General features: G+C 58.1%; 4 protein-coding genes across 4 annotated transcripts; 1 reads left to right on the top strand and 3 right to left on the bottom strand.

The window, feature by feature from the left end:
- Positions 1 to 403: 403 nt before the first annotated feature.
- On the bottom strand, positions 404 to 1,287 carry LY79DRAFT_124828 (uncharacterized protein). Its single transcript, XM_060550799.1, has one exon. It carries the CDS (start codon positions 1,126 to 1,128, stop codon positions 643 to 645), a length of 486 nt encoding a protein of 161 aa, XP_060415888.1. The 5' UTR covers positions 1,129 to 1,287; the 3' UTR covers positions 404 to 642.
- Positions 1,288 to 3,652: 2,365 nt separating this feature from the next.
- Positions 3,653 to 8,934, top strand: LY79DRAFT_548396 (glucose-methanol-choline oxidoreductase). The gene is made up of 5 exons (XM_060557396.1): positions 3,653 to 4,763; positions 4,817 to 4,933; positions 5,025 to 5,583; positions 5,639 to 6,166; positions 6,216 to 8,934. The coding sequence occupies exons 1-5, from the start codon at positions 4,091 to 4,093 to the stop codon at positions 8,455 to 8,457; spliced, it is 4,119 nt and encodes a 1,372-aa protein (XP_060415887.1). The 5' UTR covers positions 3,653 to 4,090; the 3' UTR covers positions 8,458 to 8,934.
- On the bottom strand, positions 8,929 to 11,946 carry LY79DRAFT_548393 (Six-hairpin glycosidase-like protein). Its single transcript, XM_060557395.1, has 2 exons — positions 11,214 to 11,946; positions 8,929 to 11,145 (listed from the first exon to the last, which is right to left on the bottom strand). Exons 1-2 carry the CDS (start codon positions 11,822 to 11,824, stop codon positions 9,033 to 9,035), a joined length of 2,724 nt encoding a protein of 907 aa, XP_060415886.1. The 5' UTR covers positions 11,825 to 11,946; the 3' UTR covers positions 8,929 to 9,032.
- A 1-nt stretch (position 11,947) lies between these two features.
- Positions 11,948 to 16,495, bottom strand: LY79DRAFT_628892 (helicase associated domain-containing protein). The gene is made up of 2 exons (XM_060562142.1): positions 12,485 to 16,495; positions 11,948 to 12,425 (listed from the first exon to the last, which is right to left on the bottom strand). The coding sequence occupies exons 1-2, from the start codon at positions 16,260 to 16,262 to the stop codon at positions 12,175 to 12,177; spliced, it is 4,029 nt and encodes a 1,342-aa protein (XP_060415885.1). The 5' UTR covers positions 16,263 to 16,495; the 3' UTR covers positions 11,948 to 12,174.
- Between the last annotated feature and the right edge of the window lie 63 nt (positions 16,496 to 16,558).

Below are 16,558 nucleotides of genomic sequence, written 5' to 3'. Positions count from 1 at the left end.
GGTAGCGATTCGACGAGGACGATGATGGCACCTGGGAAGCAGCTACCCGGTCCGCATGTGATGTCACAACAACTGGCGAATCGACGTCGTTATTGGCGACTCGGCCTGACCGTTCAGACGAACGCTCAATGGCTAGCTCCAGGTTGAGTCTACTGGGGTCCATTCCCCTGTCCTTGGCTCTCGTGGGGTGTTACTGACAAGGCGTGGGCTGTGCTGCATATGCCGGCTCCGTAGCGCTGAGCTGACATTGGTCAGACGGAGGCACAGCTCTGCCAGTAATTATCGTTGGTGGCTCCCATGGTATCCAAAGAGAGTTTGTGCGACGGCTTGAAAGAGGACAGTCCGGGGATTATGTATGCCGTAGAACGACTCGACGATAACGCTGATTCGGCCTCGGAATGGACCCAAGGCGGCACAGCATATGGATCCTGTTTTATTTAACGTCATGTCACTAAAACTGCGTGTATCAAGTGGTGGAAACGGCGGATGGCGGTGCTCCTGACGGACGACATAACGAGATGGAGTCAGTGGGCAAGGCGCATCGTAAGGTGCTGTGTGTCCTCGACACATGGCCGAGTTTTGTGACACCGAGGCATGGGTAGACAGATAGATGTGGACCGAATAGACCATCGATGGTTCTAATTAGTTGAGTTGATGGCTGCGTTTCGCGGCCAATTGTCCTGTCCTCCCGACGGATGGTGGCTGCTTGGCTGTCGGCTTCCGCCGTTCGATCTTGGTCACTTCCTTGCCATGATTACACTGTTCGGAGAAGACGCCATTGTCTGTGTAAGCGGTTGCAGGACATTGACGTGAAGCTAATGGGCTGACCCCTGCAGGAAGCGGTAGTCCGATGTAGCGGAACGTGCGTCGGGGGGGGGGGGGGTCAGACAGATAGGACAGGTACCTCAGCCCTATGTCCGGGGAGAGAGGAGAAAGGCTGACCTGTGCGCAGACGGACGACGGCATTGGATGATGTCGTTGTATTCGTATGGAGACGAGACGACCCCGGCGTGTGTGTCCCCGCCGCACGATTGCTGACAATGGGCCGATTGGTGTCACCGATGATGTCGGACCTGGGAGATGGAGCAAGAGGGAAGGGGAGGTTAGAGAATGAATGTGACGAATCATGAAGTTAGGTCTGGGCGAGGGTTGCTGTGCAGTAACATGGCGCTGGATGATCGGTCAGACGCAGGCTCAGCCTGACGGTTGCCTTGCGACAGCGGGGACTGAGTTTGGTTTGTGTAGGTATATGTGAAGTACCTAGGCATTTAGAAGAAGGCATGGATGAAATTCAATTGGGGGACCGTTGTGTCAGTAATTAGCGGCAGGCGCAGCATGCGACGACTACTGCAAGCTGTCAGCCGCCCAGCGCCCGTCGCCCGTTCCGCAAAGGGCGGCCGGATGGCGCAGCCCCCACTGCGGGCCCGCGGCAAGGACCCGCAGCGTTGATCGCTTAGGTAGGTAGGTAGGTAGGTAGGTGCCTAAGCACATGAGAGTGTTTTGCAGCCAGGAGTCCTCATGGCTCTGGACATGGATCGAGATACAGTCAGACGAATGGCGAAAGCAGTGCGTTGGATCTAGGAAACCCACGATTTTTCAGATTTACACACATCTTCATCCAACCAGATAGATCTCCATCATGAAATCACCGTCCCTTTTCACTCAACTATTGCGGCCCGTGCCTGTTGCTCATCTCTCGGATGCTTCGACGAGGTACACGTCGTCTTCACACTGATGTCGCATTCTTCTATGACCCGGTCTGGCAATCGTTGACCACGAAAACCACGGCCTGTTTACACATCTCGCTAGCAGGCCGGGGTCGGCTTACATGCGAGTCTCTACCTCGCCAACCAAAGAGTTTCGTTGACGGCCTGCCCTCCTTGTCCCAGGGGAGTAGTTTTACATAGGTAGTCAATCACCCAACAGGCTGCGTAAAGCCACGAATAGAGGACTGCAGAATCTCGTGTGCAACTAGACAGCTTTGGAATATAGTATCTACACACCTAAGTAGACTGCAAATAGACTAGCCTAGTCCCCTCGCTACCTACCTAGGTAGGTCGATATCGGCTGCCATGTTGCCATTAGCACGCAGAAGGCGTCTCTACTTCAGTTCTGACTAAGCGCGGGCCGTCGCAGCCGTTGATGGAGGGAATCCTTCCGGCATTGGGAGAGACTCGGCTCGGGGGCAGGAGTGAGCGACCATGGCTATGCTATGCCTCGCGGTTCCCATTTTACTCCAAGGGCTGCTTGCGGTTGCCTTGCGCGCAGGGTCGCAAGGAGGTTTCCTGTGACCGGCGCTGCGGTGTCAATTGTGGCTGCCTGGGGTCGATCAAAGGTCGAAATTAGGGTAAACCACGGTGACATTTCCCCATTGCTGGAATCGTCAAGGCGTGCAAGGGTGTTCCAGGCAATCATATTCGGGACCGCGTGGTATTATCTTTTTTCTTCCGTACTTGGTACCTAGCTTACCTATTTAGGTAGGTACCTAGGTAGATTGGTAGGTACACCATGTGGGATACCTTTGGGACGCTATTGCCCTAGTGGCAGATAACCGGGGGGCCGGGGTCCAGGACCAAAATCCAAACGGTCGCGAGGCCCGGCCAAGGCAAAGGAGGAAACGACTTTTGAGGCCTATGATTGGCTCATTTGCGCGATGGCTGACTTGAGAAAACCTCTCTTGGCCATGTCTCTTCTGGCCCACTCATGGCGACGACCTCGACCCACATTGGTTTGTTTCTCCGTCTCACTCGCTCGCTCGCACACTGCTCGCAGCCATTCAGCTCATCCCACCAGCCGATGGCACTAACGATACCGACATGAAGCGGCTTCTTTCTTTCTTTCTTTTTTTTCCCTCCCCCCCTTCCCCCTTCTCTTCTTCTTCTTCTTCATCCCACCACGACGGGGCAGCTCGTGGTCCGGCCAATAGACGCAGGCCACCCTTGGCTACCGTAGGCCCCAGCTCCCCGTCCTTCAGCCCCCCCTTTGCGCAGTGCAGTTCATTGCAGCGCAGTAGTACGGGTACGGTACTCTGGCCGTGTGTACTTTCGGCGACGCCATCTGCGCACCTGGCCAGCACAACCGTCCACTCACACGTCGACAAACATGGCCCGCTGAACCCGCAGAGTCTCACTCCCATCTCTCCATCCGACTACCACCTCACCCCGGCTTCAGCACTGCAGCCCGTGCCAACGCTGTCGTCCTTTGTACTCTCCGTCCTCTGTCTCTCCTAACATCAGTTCCAGCCAGCCTCATCACGCTGGTGCCGTCCCAAGGAGGTTGAGCTCTGCTACCAACTCAGATCTGGATTCTGGGCCCGACACGATATAGCCGTGGTGTCGCACCATTGTCTTTTTGCAGCCCCCGATTGCCTCGACTTCGGTGGAGATTCACCGCGGGCCTCATGCTGCGAGCCGCGCTGGCTCGTGGTCCATTTCTCCTTGCGCCCATCGTTCCCCTCCGCCTTTGCATGCCATGACGGATCCGGCGCCGTTCCTCGCCGCGTGGGAGAGGTTCGCAATTCGTAGCGCATCCAATGCACCTCACACTCAGCCCTTGTACCTGATAGCAAGGATGCTCCCAGTACCCCGGTCGCCCGAGGTGGTGTTCCCTAGTCTGCTGAAGGTGAGCCGTCTAGGTAGTCTATGTACCTACTGTGTAAGCTACCCTATACAAGGGCTCATCTGCTAGTGCGGGATTCCTGAACCAGGAATAGGATCGCGCGACGCATCTCTGCTTAGCCCCCAAGGCTGTATGTAGGCTTACATCTCCTTTCTGGAGCCCTTTGCACCCCCTCGTCTTCTGATGTAGCTCGGCTTCCGAACCCGTCGTCATATCCAAGCCCACATCTCCTGTTTGCTTCTCCCTTTTTCCATCTGTCGCTATATAGACTCTTGTGCATCCTGCCCATCGCCAGTCCTTGACCCATCAACCATACCAATCTAATATCTCCGCCAGCTACTGTTTATACAAGGAGTCTCTCCAGAGGCCACCACATATTCTAGACACCCCTGTCTCTGCTTGATAGTGTCATTACACGAGATCTAAACCCAACAATCGAGTTGGTGTTTCCAGCGCCGGGCGCGCCGCATTCATGGCTCCAATGGCTACCACCGATAGCCCAACAAACGGCGTCAAGTCCATCAATGTCGAGAAGGCCAATGGATACCGCACGCATAACAACTACACGTACATCAATGGCCACAACGGCCAAAATGGCTCAACTCCCAGACAAAATGGCTTCTCGCCCGCCTCCACAGACTCCCGTCCTCCGACATCATCCTCACGGTCGTACCAAGAGGAGCCCCCTTCCAACGGGATCAGATACAGCAAATCTCACAGAATCCCAACATTCGGCATCCATGAAGAGGACAACGGTCCCAGATCGAGGGGCTATGCCAATATTCGCACATATGCCGACGATGTCCGGAGGCAGTACCCCCGTATCTCGAAGCCCGTCGAGCTTATGCGTAGCAGCTATGACTGCGTTGTCATCGGCTCGGGCTACGGCGGTGCTGTTGCCGCGTCCCGCCTTGCCCGCTGCAATGATGCCAACGAGAAGCGCCAGTCTGTCTGTGTGCTGGAAAGAGGTCAGGAGAAGTGGCCCGGTGAATATCCCACTGGAGTTCTAGATGCCTTTGATGAGGTCCACGTTTCTGGCGAATTTGCTCCTGGCTGGCTCCCAAGCACCACCGTTGAAAGTGGTAACCCGACGGGCATGTATCACTTGATATTTGGAAAGGGACTGAACGCCGTCGTCGGCAACGGTACGCCATTGTCTCCATTTGCTGCATAGAATCACGTTGCTGATCCGTCACAGGCCTAGGAGGGACAAGTCTGATGAACGCCAATGTCTTCCTCGAGGCAAACGAAGCCACACTGTCCATGCCTATCTGGCCCAAGGCCATTAGAGAGGATCCGGGATGTCTCAAGAAATGTAGGTACCACTCTTCGAACCCGTGGGAGACGCCAGTAAGAAAAGAAAAACCTAAAAAAAAATAATGATCACTAACATTGGCCCGGCTCAGTCTATTCGAGAGCCAGGGAGGTTCTCGAGCCCACCGAATACCCAGATGACTGGCCCGAACTCCCCAAGGTGAACCTGTTCAAGAAACAAGCAGCTGCCCTTGGTCTTGCGAACAAGTTCAAGATGGTCCCGCAAACAACCAGATTTCGCAACGGTCCCAACAGTACTGGAGTAGAGATGTCCCCGTCAGCTCTGACCGGCCAGGACTGCACCGGCGTCAATGATGGCTCAAAGACTACTACCCTGGTGACCTACCTGGCGGATGCCTGGAACTGGGGCGCAGAGATGTTCTGCGAGAGCGAGGTTCGATACATCAAGAAGGCTGACCCTGGAGTCGGTGGCTATATCATCTTCTTCGCCTGGCATGGCCGCAATAGAGGTCACTTCAAGGCGAACCTACACGGGGACTTGATGTGGGTCCATGCCAAAGAATGCGTCTTCCTAGGTGCTGGTGCCATTGGCAGCACCGAGATCCTTCTCCGCAGTAGGGAGATGGGCTTGGCCATGAGTCCTCGCGTAGGCGAGAACATGAGCGGCAACGGTGATATGCTGGGTTTCGGGTAGGTACCGCTCTCTCAGCAGCCGAGTCTTGTGGCTAGCTAACCCCGGAGTCAGATACAACATGGACGAAGAAGCGAACGCCATCGGAAAGCCCTTTCCCAGTCCGTATAACCCAATCGGTCCCACGATTAACTCCATCATCGACGACCGAGAGGGACATGAGAACCCTCTCGATGGATACGTGATTCAGGAGGGCGCGATCCCTCGATCTTTGACACCGTTTCTTCAGACCCTGCTAGAGATGATGCCCGGAAGCATCGAGGCCACCGGAGAGTCGTTTCAGGAGAGAGTGCGCTCCTCATTCGCTCGATATTCAAGCCACTTGTTTGGCGCTTACCGCCAGGGCGGATCAATGGACAACACCCAGGTTTATCTGGTCATGTCCCACGATAGCAGCCAGGCGATGCTTACCCTCAAGGACGACAAGCCGGTTCTCGAGTTCCTCGGCGTAGGACGTAGCGATCATGTCCGGAAGCTTAATGACTTGTTGGCCAAGGCTACCCAGGCTGTGGGCGGCACATTCGTCAACAACCCGTTTCACGCCTTGATGGGAGGCCAACAGGTGACTGTTCATCCTATTGGGTAAGTTCAACCTTGGTTCATCCACGACGTTTACTAATGCCCTGTTTAGTGGAGCATGCATGGCCCGAGACGATACCGGTGCCACCGGCGTCACGAACGATGTTGGTGAGCTGTTCGCTGGCGACGAAAGTAAAACCCACCCTGGTCTGATTGTGACCGATGCCTCTGTCATCCCCGGTGCCATCGGCGTCAACCCATTCGCCACCATCACAGCCCTGGCCGAACGTTCTGTCGATGCCTACATCCACAGAAAGAACCTCAAGATCCACCCTAACAAGAACGGTATCCTGGACCTCTTCGGCGAGCCCAGATTCGCACCCAAGGATACCCAGGACGAAGAAGAAGAGTCCGACGTCGAGTGCCAAAAGATTCATGAAGCGAAGTCTTTGATCCATCACGCCGCCAGGTCAAAGGCGGGGGGCTTTGGTTTCACCGAAGTCATGTCGGGATTCGTCCACCGCGATGACGGGCTAGTAGCCGACAAGCGGGCCACTTATGAGTTGGCCTACCGAACGGCCAAGAGCCTTTGCGAGAGTGCGAGGTTCTTCCTAAGTGTACAGGCCTTCAACACGAAGTCCATGATCAAAGAGCCGGACCACTCCGCCATGCTGACAGGCACCTTCGTCTGTCCCACTATCCGCGGGTCGCCGTTCATGGTCCAGCGGGGTGACTTCAACCTGTTCATCCTTGACCAGAAGGCCCCTGGAACTCGGAACATGACCTATGACTTCGGCCTGCGAGGTGTCAATGGCGAGAAGTATCATTTCCATGGATACAAGGTTGTCGATTCCTCGGTTGCGCTGGCTCCATTCCAATTCTGGAAGGCCACCAGCACCCTATATGTCACCATCTCGGAGCCGAGTGGCAACTTGCACACAATTGAGGAGTGTGAGGAGCCATGGCGTCTCGGGAAGGTTGTTGCAAAGGGCATCATGCACATCCAGCCCGCCGACTTTGTTTCTCAGATCATGACCATGACGCCGACTGGAAGCGGCCTCATCCGGAAGGCCTACAGCGCGGCGAGCTTCTTGACCTACTTCACCCGCAAATCGCTGTCGCTCTTCTTGGCGCCCTTTACGCCTTTGCAATATCCCAGCGTCACCTACAATGGTTATGTCAACGACACGCCTCCGGCGGCGTCCTTTGTTATCGTCGCCCGTGACGGCGTCAAGACGCGAATGCACATGTGGGAGCCGACCAACTCGGCTGTCGAGGCCAAGAATCTTTTCATGATCCCGGGCGCCGCGGTGGACCATCAAATCTTCGCTCTGCCCACAATCAAGTACAACGCAGTCAACTACTTCACTCGTGCCGGATACCGCGTCTTCGTCGCGGTCCACCGCATCGGCCAGCTGATGGTCGCCCAGAACAACTGGACCACCTACGACGCCCGACTCGACTTGCAGGCCTGCTTGGAGTACATCCGCGAAAAGTACGCCGATGGCAACTCCAAAGACAACAAGGTCTACTGCATCGCTCACTGCATGGGAAGCGTCGCCTTCTCCTGCGGTCTTCTCGACGGCACCATCCCTGCCAACTGGGTGCACGGCATCACTGGCAGCCAGGTATTCATGAACCCCATCTGGACGACCCTCAACATGGCCAAGGTCATGGCGGGCCCCATCCCGCTCGACAAAATGTACAAGATGGTCCTCGGCAACTGGTTCTCCTGCAGCACGGCCAAGGACGACAGCTTCCTCCAGCGGGCCCTCAACGAGGTGCTGCGGCTGTACCCCGAGGAGAGGAAGGAGATCTGCAACAACGCCAGCTGCCACCGCTGTACGCTCGTTTTCGGCCGGTGCTGGAACCACAGCAACCTCAACGAGGCGACGCACCGGCAGATCGACCGCTTTTTCGGCGGCGTCAACATGACGCAGCTGCACCTGCTCATGAAGCAAGGAGCCGAGGGCCACGTCATGACCAACGGCCCGCTCTTCCGGCCCCTCACGACGACGGAGAACATTCGCAGGCTACGGGGCATCCCCGTCATGCTGTTCGTCGGACGCGATAATGCCGTGCTGACCCCCGAGGCGACGGAGCGGACGTACGAGATCCTGTGCGACACGTTCGGGTCCCACGGCGGTGACGGCCACAAGGGTCTGCAGTACCGCCGGCGCGTCGTCCCCGGCTACGGGCACCTGGACTGCTGGATGGGGCGCAATGCGTGGAAGGACGTGTACCCGTTCATCAGGGAGGAGGTCGACCGCGTCGTCCGCGGGGAGGACTACCACTTCACCGACCCCGAGGACAACTTCTCCCGCATGGTGGAAAGCGGAGAGCTGTTGTACTAGGTCGTCGATGTTTCGTGGTCTGTGATGTTTTGCTCTTCATCTTCGGGGCGGGCTTGGGCTTGGTTGTGGATTGGGGTTTTCCTCGTCAAGAGGCGGAAGGTTATATCGATACCCTCTCACAGGTGGTTCACCTTGGAAAGTTGCACACAAAAATCGGGGTGAGGGGGGCCAAGGGAAAGGCGGAAAAGGAACGAAGCGTGCTGAAATTTGAACGGATGGGGGTGTAAGGAGGGCTTCACACTCTCTCGGTATCGGGATGGAGTTTCGGGTGGGAACTGTCGTTGTGTTGTTATGACAAAAAGGAAGCTGCGCTTCTCTACAGCGCATTTATATATCATTCATCTCCCTTTGGCTAGGAATAGAAAAACCAAGACCCAAAAATGAAAAATTCAAAATGTTGAACACGTACGCCAGAGCCCTCTCTCAATTTCCCCAAATCGTACACAGATACACGTTCAGTCCGCCCCCCCCCCCCCCTCCACCGTTTTTCTTCACTCCCCTCCCCAAACGGGGGTTTCAAGGGATATGACGGAAAACAGTTAAAAAGTGTGCGTAGGGAGGCACGCTTCGCATTCCTACAACATCTCCGCCCGCGGCCTGGCGTAGTTTGCTTCCAGAGCGTCCCAGTCGACATCGGCGGCCGGCCGCTCGGCCATCGGCGGCGGCGCCCAGGCGTCGTCGTAGACGAGTCGCGTGTCGTCGCGGTAGATGTAGCTCTGACGGTGCCACTCCTCCTCGCTGGGCGCCTCGACCCGCCCCAGCGAGACGTCGAGCTGCTCCACCGAGGCGTCGTCGTCCCAGGCGACCCAGGCCGCCGGCTGGCCCCCCTCGACTTCGACCCTGTGCGACGACGGGCCCCACTCGAACGACCCGCGGGTGAGCGCTGGAGTCGTGACCTCGATGACCTGGCCCCTGCGCCGCCTCTTCTGGTTAGCCGGCGCCGCGGACGAGGTCGAAGCCACGACGCGGGTGAGCTTCACCTCGAACGCGCCCTTGGTCGTCGCGAAGCCGCCCCGGGCGAAGCCGAGCCACTTGGAGAGGTGCGGGCGGACGGTCCACTCGGCGCCCGCCGGGGCGAGGAGCCGGATGCCCAGGACCTCGGACGTCAGCACGCTCGTCGGGCCCGAGGACCACCCGTGGCAGTGGGAGTTGCGGGCCGCCGACCGGTAGGCCGGGTACTGCACGCCGCCGTCGACCATGAAGCCCTCGGCGAGGGTGCTGTTTGTGAAACCGGGGCCCTCGAGGAGGTAGGACCACTCGAGGAGCATCAGCTCCACGGCCGCGTCGTGGTTGTCGGCGGCGGCGTGGCCGAGCAGCTCGAACGACGAGACAAAGGGGGAGATGACGTTGGGGAACTCGACGGCCGGCGCACCGTGCCTCGTCCACCGCGACCGCAGGTTCTCCGAGACGACAGCACGGCGATACCGCGGCGCGGCGCCCGATATGAGGGCCCAGCTGTTGCCGTCCTGCGGGTCGGTGTGCTCCGGGCCGCGGCAGCCGCGCCGGCCGATGTTGTCCGAGTAGAGCCCCGTGTCTTTGCAGTAGAGCTGCTGGATCCCCGCGTTGAGCCTGGTGCGTGTGACGGACCAGACGCCGTGCGGGCGGGCTGCGGGGCGGTCGTCGCGGAGCCACTCGGCGAGCCTGATGCTCTTGTCCAGGGCGGCGCTGAGGAGGGAGCTAGCCTCGAGGTTGTGGCCCGTCATCCCGGGGCGCAGCCAGTCGGCGCCGCTGGTGACGTGGAGGAGGCCGGTGCGGTCAACCTTGCCGATACTCACATGGAGGGCCTTGAGGTACGCCGGCCAGCGCCGAGCGAGCCAGTCGACGTCGCCCGAGTACTTGACGTAGTTGTAGGCGCCCAGCAGGGTGTGGATATGGTACGTGTCGCTGAACTCACGGCGGAAGCCCAGGGGCGGGCCGGCGTAGGGCAGCGAGCCGTCGGGGTACTGGTGGTCGAAGAGGACGTCCAGGGCGTTGCGGACGGCGAGCATGTCGTAGGTGCTGACGGCGATGCCGGGGATGGCGATGGACATGTCGCCCGGCCAGACGACGCGATCGCGCTTGGCGCCGTCGGTGGTGACGGCGGTGCCGTTGGCGATGGTGAAGTTGGAGTACCACGACCCCGCGGGCGACTCGTTGTGGTCCCAGTCACGGTTGTAGTCGATCAGGGCGGAGCCCTCGCGCGGGTCGATGGTGGAGAGCTGGAGGGTGTAGGCGCCAGCGTACCAGATGCGGTTGAGCATGGGGTTCGAGCTGTGGAAGTAGCCCGAGTAGGCCCGGCCGTTGGGCTGCGAGGGGAAGGCGGTGCAGTTGACCCAGAGGTTTCGGAGCGTTACCCACGGCTTCTTGTAAGGGTCCCTGACAGGCAGGTCGCGATGGGCTTCTTCACTGTCGCTGCGGTGTTCCGCGAGGACGGCCTGGCCATCTGGGCTGGGTTGCTCGACGACGCGGTCATCTGCGATGACGGGGTATTCCGGCATCGAGAGGGTCAGATACTTGAAGGCGCCCCGCAGGAACTCCTTGCCCACGCACACCGTGCCGGTCGTGTCGTCGAATTCAAAGTGCAACGGCAAGTCGCGCTCCAGTTTCTCGGTCGTGGTGTCCGGTTGCGGTCCGGCATAGAGCGAGGATTCGGAGTAGGCCAGGTAGATCTCGGGTTCGTTGCCGGCGGAGGACACATCGAAGCACACGCTACGGGTGTACCGACAGACATTAGCCACAGGAACGCACCGGCGGGGGGACCAGACCCGGAAATGTACCGTCCAGCAATGTTTTCCTCAAACTCGAGCGTCAGCACCCCGCCCGGCCCAACGGTGACGCCGTTGCCGAATGCGTCTGCGGCCTTCGCGCCGACCTCGACCTCCTTCAGCCCGGATGTCGTGACATTGCCCTCGGCGTCCCATATGCGGGACGGCACGATGCGGGTCTTGTCCGCGGGCGCCTTGATGTAACTCTCCCAAGGTCCCTTGAAGATCGACGCAGTGGGGAGAGCCCCGGGGTCGATGAACGGAGGCCGCAGTGCCGCCAGGGCTGTGGAGGGGGCGAGGAATACCGCGAGAGAGGCCCATCCCGCGACGGGCGTCGTAGACTTCATGGTTCCGGACTCAGGCTCGATCGGCTGCGGGTTCACCAAGCATGCGGAGGGTCGAAAAAGAAAAAAGAGGTTAAAGATGATATATAAGTCCGGCGAGTCGAGTCCATTAGGACAACGTATGCGCATATGCGGGAGACATGCGTGGTGGGCTTGCGGCGGTTGTACGATCGGAAGGCCGTCCCTGTCGAGAGGGATGGATGTAGTGTATACTAGGTACCTAGCTGCGCACGAGCACTGCTGTTGAGGCATAAAAGTCCGGTTGCGGATTTGGGCCATAGACCGTTCGTTGTACCTGAGTGCCGAGCCGCACTACCCCGCGTCGAACCCCCCTCCCCCGGCCGCCGATCCCCCCCACAGGGCAGAGAAGTGGTCACCGAGTCCCCATTGGCCCATCATCATCACAGGCGAACTTTATCGATTTATACCATCTCTACTCTCGAATATATGGTCTGCTCCTCGCCAGGTATCGCCGGAAAATACACATGCAACTTCCCACACCCGTCAAAGTACCGTGTACACCAACGTGAGACGCGCGAAAATGCCATGTCTCAAGTTCTTGCTCTATTTTTATCCCATTGCCCCACCAGCGCCACCAGCGCGAGTCGCAACGCCCTCCCTTCCTTCTATCATGCGTCTAGTCCATCCAGCTCTATCAGCTTTCCGACCATCTTGATCACCTCATTGTTCGTAAGATCCAAGCCGGGGTTCTCAATCTTCATCGCAATCACATCGTCAACCATGCCTCTGAGCCTCGACACCAAGACTCCCAGCCGCGCCCAGCCTCGGAGACGCACCCACTCATCGACTACGAGTCCTCGTCCCAAGGTGTCCAGGCTGATGGCGCCCGAGAACAGGAGTAAAGTGTAGGCGTTGAAGGCTATACAACAGTCAGTAAAGAATCCCTCTGGACTCGAAACTAAAGACTCGACGACTTACGAGTCAGATCCCGGATGAACGTCTTGCTGGTCGAGATCAGTGTGAAGTATGACATGAAGGACGCATTGCCAGTGAATCCCTGGCTGCCGAACAGCGTGCTGCTGGGGTGCACAAACACGCGCCCCTGCTCCTGTGTGAAGTACTTGATCGTCCGGGCCTCCGGGTCCAGCTCCTTCGTACCGGATACCGTGCTGGTAAACTTCTTGTCGGGGTACTGGATGCGTGCGATCTGCGGGTTGAACGCGGAAGCTGTGAGCGCTCGGAGGAGCGTCATGCCGGACTTGCTCTGGCTCTGCGCTGCAGCATACCGGTTCGTCTCGACGATCCCAATCTCGGAAAGAGCCGAGTAATACTGGATCCGAGTAGCGGATATGTCATTCAGTGTGAGCCACGAAAGGAAGTTGTCTTCGCAGAAATTGCGCAGCTGGCGTTGCCCTACACCGTCACCTCTCATCTCATCCCATTGCTTGAAGGCCTCGAGGTCCGTAAGGAGATCGCCGTCGCCGTTCGAAAACCGCATGCGCGCATCCCTTGCTTGGTCTCGCTTGTCCGGAGGCGACATGAAGGGACTACGGGTGCTAAGAATGGCTGCAATGGTGACACAGTCATCCAAGCATCCGAAGATGGCACCGTAAACCATGAGCTTGGCGCATCGGAGATCGGCCGGGATCATGGCAAGCTGCTGTCCCAGGGCCGTCATCTCGTCGCCGTCCAACGCGCCCATCCGCCGCAGCAACTTGATGGCTCCGTCCACCGCCGTGCTGTCCGGCGGCGTGGGCGACTGGGAGAGGAACCCGGCTACGTTCCTTACTCCCATGGCCCGCACCGAAAGACACATCTGCTCCAGCGGCACCCGCCTGATTTCAGGATCAGGACGCTCGGCCATCTGCTGCTCGAGGTTTCTTGTGTAGAGCTTGTAGCATTTGCCTGCCTGGACTCTGCCAGCACGACCGCGTCGCTGCTTGCAGGCCGCCTGCGAGGCCCAGTTCTCCTCCAGCTTCCTCATGTTGTTCACAGGATCGTAGGTGGTCTCCTTCACCTTTCCACTATCAATAACGGCAACGATGTCATCAATCGTTATGGACGTTTCTGCCACGTTGGTAGCAACCACAATTTTCCTCTTGCCGCTGGGCGGATTGGAAAAGACGCGCTTCTGCTCTTTCGTCTCGAGCGAGGCATGAAGCGGAAGCACATGTAACGAATTGATCGGCCGAAGCGCGCCACATGCCCGGTTGATCTCTGCCACTCCAGGCAGAAAGATGAGAATACCGCCGGTTTTCTGCGAGTGGGAGAGATCCGCATCAATCTCTCTAACAGTCTCTGCAAGGAGGTCGTAGTTGATGCGGTGGCCCAGTTTCTGGATGGCCTTGCCCATCGCCTCACCTCGCCCGCCATCCGCGTCGCCCGCGTCACCCCTGAATCCCGTCATGCTGATGATATCGTCCAAGTAAAAGTCGTCAACAGGGTATGTCCTTCCGGCGATCTCTACCATACCAACGTCCAGGCCCTGAGAAGTGAAGTAGTAATTAAAAGATGCAGCATCCAGAGTAGCACTCATGAGCACCAATTTCAAAAGATTCTTTCTCTCCTTCATGACCTCTCTGACGATGGTGAGGAGAAAGTCCGTGTCCAAGCTACGCTCGTGGACCTCGTCAATGACAATGTGGCTGACATCAGCAAGCGATGCGGCAACATCTTCGATCCTTCCACCGGATGTTTGCAGCCTTCTGAGTAGCACACCAGTGGTCACAAATGTGATCTTCGTGTTGTTGCTTCGGCGGCTCTCGCCACGGATGGCGTAACCGATCTCGTCTCCGACCCTGGTGCATCGCTCCTCGGCCACACGGTCCGCCAAACCGAGTGCAGAGATTCTCCTGGGCTGTGTGACGAGCATGTTCACGCACTTGCCCAGACCCCTGTTGTACAAGTCGTCCAGGATGAACTGTACCGACTGCGTCGACTTTCCGGACCCGGTTTCTCCACTGATGATGGTGACGTGGTTGTGTTCGACGGTGTTAATGATCTTCTCTCGAACCTGCCATGCCGGCAACTGCTGGCGTTTCGACATCATCCTCTCCCAGGCGGGTTCCTCGGTTCTCCTCAGCCACTCGTCTCGTGTCCGAGAATCGGGTGTCCATGAGATGGGCTTCGGTAGCCTCTGTGTTTTGGCCGAGGGCCTCTGCGGCCGAGACTCGCTGGGGACCTCGGATGCCGTCGACGCTACCGCAGAGATGTCTGAAAGCTTCCCGGGCCGTTCGATGATGTCGTTGATGTTCTGCTGGATCCAATCGATGGCCACAAATACCTTCATGGGCTCTTCCCAATAGGAATCTTCCAGATAAGCAAGTGTTTGCTTGATGATGGAAAGCTTGATTTGCGCCGGAAGCGGTGCCACGACGGCGAAGATGAGCTGAGCGGGGTAGTTGGGCGTTTTGCGGACCTGGACTGCCGCAGCTACCGGCTTGCCCGCGTTCTTGACTTTCTCAAGCTGTACCTCGATGATGTCGGGAGAGGTCTGCTTGAAATGGTCGCCGAAAGAAGACTCCATTGCAGACACCTCATCGTCCCACAGTTCGTCAGCGGACGTTCCCGGCGGGAGGAGCTCCTCTACGGTGCTTCGCTGCGCGTCTGCCGACATCTGTCCCACGAGGCGTTGCTGGAGAAGCTCGGCCGCCCTACCTTCATCACCGCCGGCCTCTTCAAAAACTCGAGCACAAAGGTCGGGTGCGTAGCCTGACTCCGAGAGGCGCTTGATGGCACCCTCCTTTTTGAGATCCATCGACGCGACCGAGATTCCCGCGGCATAGCTCTCCGGCAAGGCCCAACGCGGCAGGTCGTCCTCTGGCACGTGAATCAACAGCCACTCGAGCGTCTCCTCGCGATCCTTGCAAATCTCTGTAGCTTCCTCGACGTGGCTTCGCCGGAAACCCAGCTTGCTGAGCTCCTCGGTTATGGCCTTCTTTTGCCCTGCCGGCATCTGCACTTTGTTCGGGTTCCAAGTGACGTACTTTTGAATCAAGGCCTCGACCTGCGTCCGCGAACGCTTGCCCATTTCAATCTTTGGCGCCGTGGTCCAACCCTTCATGGCGTTGGACGCGCCCAGTCCAGCTGCCCCGGGCATAGACTTTGCCTTTTCCTTGGCCGCCTCGGCTTCCTTTCGCTTCTTCTCCGCAGATGCCTTGGAGTCCTGTCTCTCCTTGAGAGTCTTGAATGGGTCTGCATCGTACATCCACGCTTTCCCGTCCTTGACATCCTGCTTCTTAATTTCTTGAAAGTCCTTCCACATGGACTTGTAGTCTGGCGGCAGCACGGTGTGCTTGTTCTGCATGCTGCACACCCTAAAGAGGGCATACGTTGCTGCGGCATGTCGGGCCTCCAGGGCGGTGGGCCTCGTGAGCAAGTGCTTATAGTCCGGTGCGATCTTGAACGGGTCCAGGGTCATGAGTTCCTGAGTCTTCGGATCCTTTGCGCTTATGGTAATAAAGCAGGCATACCCCTCAGGAGTCTTGCGCATGTCATAGACAGGCTTTTCCCACTGCTGCTTCTGGCAATACTCGTTGAAGAGGTTCTGAGGCAGCTTCCCTGTCCACGACGACCCGCCAATGATCTGTTTGACGGTCGGCTTGTTGGCAGCTGGGCCGGCGGCCTGCTCCATGAGTGACAGACCAGCAGTCTTCTTGCCTTTGGCACCATCCTTGGACGATGATGCAGCGGGTTGGGCTGCTGGGGCTGCCGCTGCGGCCTTATCCTTTCCCTTGCCCTTCTTGGGGGGCGCCATGGCTTTTGGCTGTGCTTGGGAGTCGTTGGCTAAGGGCAAATCCGGGCCATGCAGACGTCGAGGACGTGATTGTATAGGCGAGTGAGTTGATACCACAGCGCCGAGAGAGGTCGTTGAGATGGATGCCACTGAAGCTCCCGGGGAAATTTTATTCGCCCGTAGAATTCCCACGTTGGTGGTCGTTAGTGTCGCGGCGCCCACTCTGTTCGGGTGTCAGCGGTCTTGCAGAAGGGGTTTTGCAGTGGGCACCCAGGGCGAGTGGCAAGGCGACGGTACTACTTAAGTCGTGGATAGCA

Source organism: Colletotrichum navitas, assembly GCF_030913465.1.
Source record: "Colletotrichum navitas strain CBS 125086 chromosome Unknown LY79scaffold_18, whole genome shotgun sequence".
Lineage (NCBI taxonomy): Eukaryota > Fungi > Ascomycota > Sordariomycetes > Glomerellales > Glomerellaceae > Colletotrichum > Colletotrichum navitas.
The sequence above is the reverse complement of the archived record's forward strand: the minus strand, read 5'-3'. Positions and strand labels throughout refer to the sequence as shown.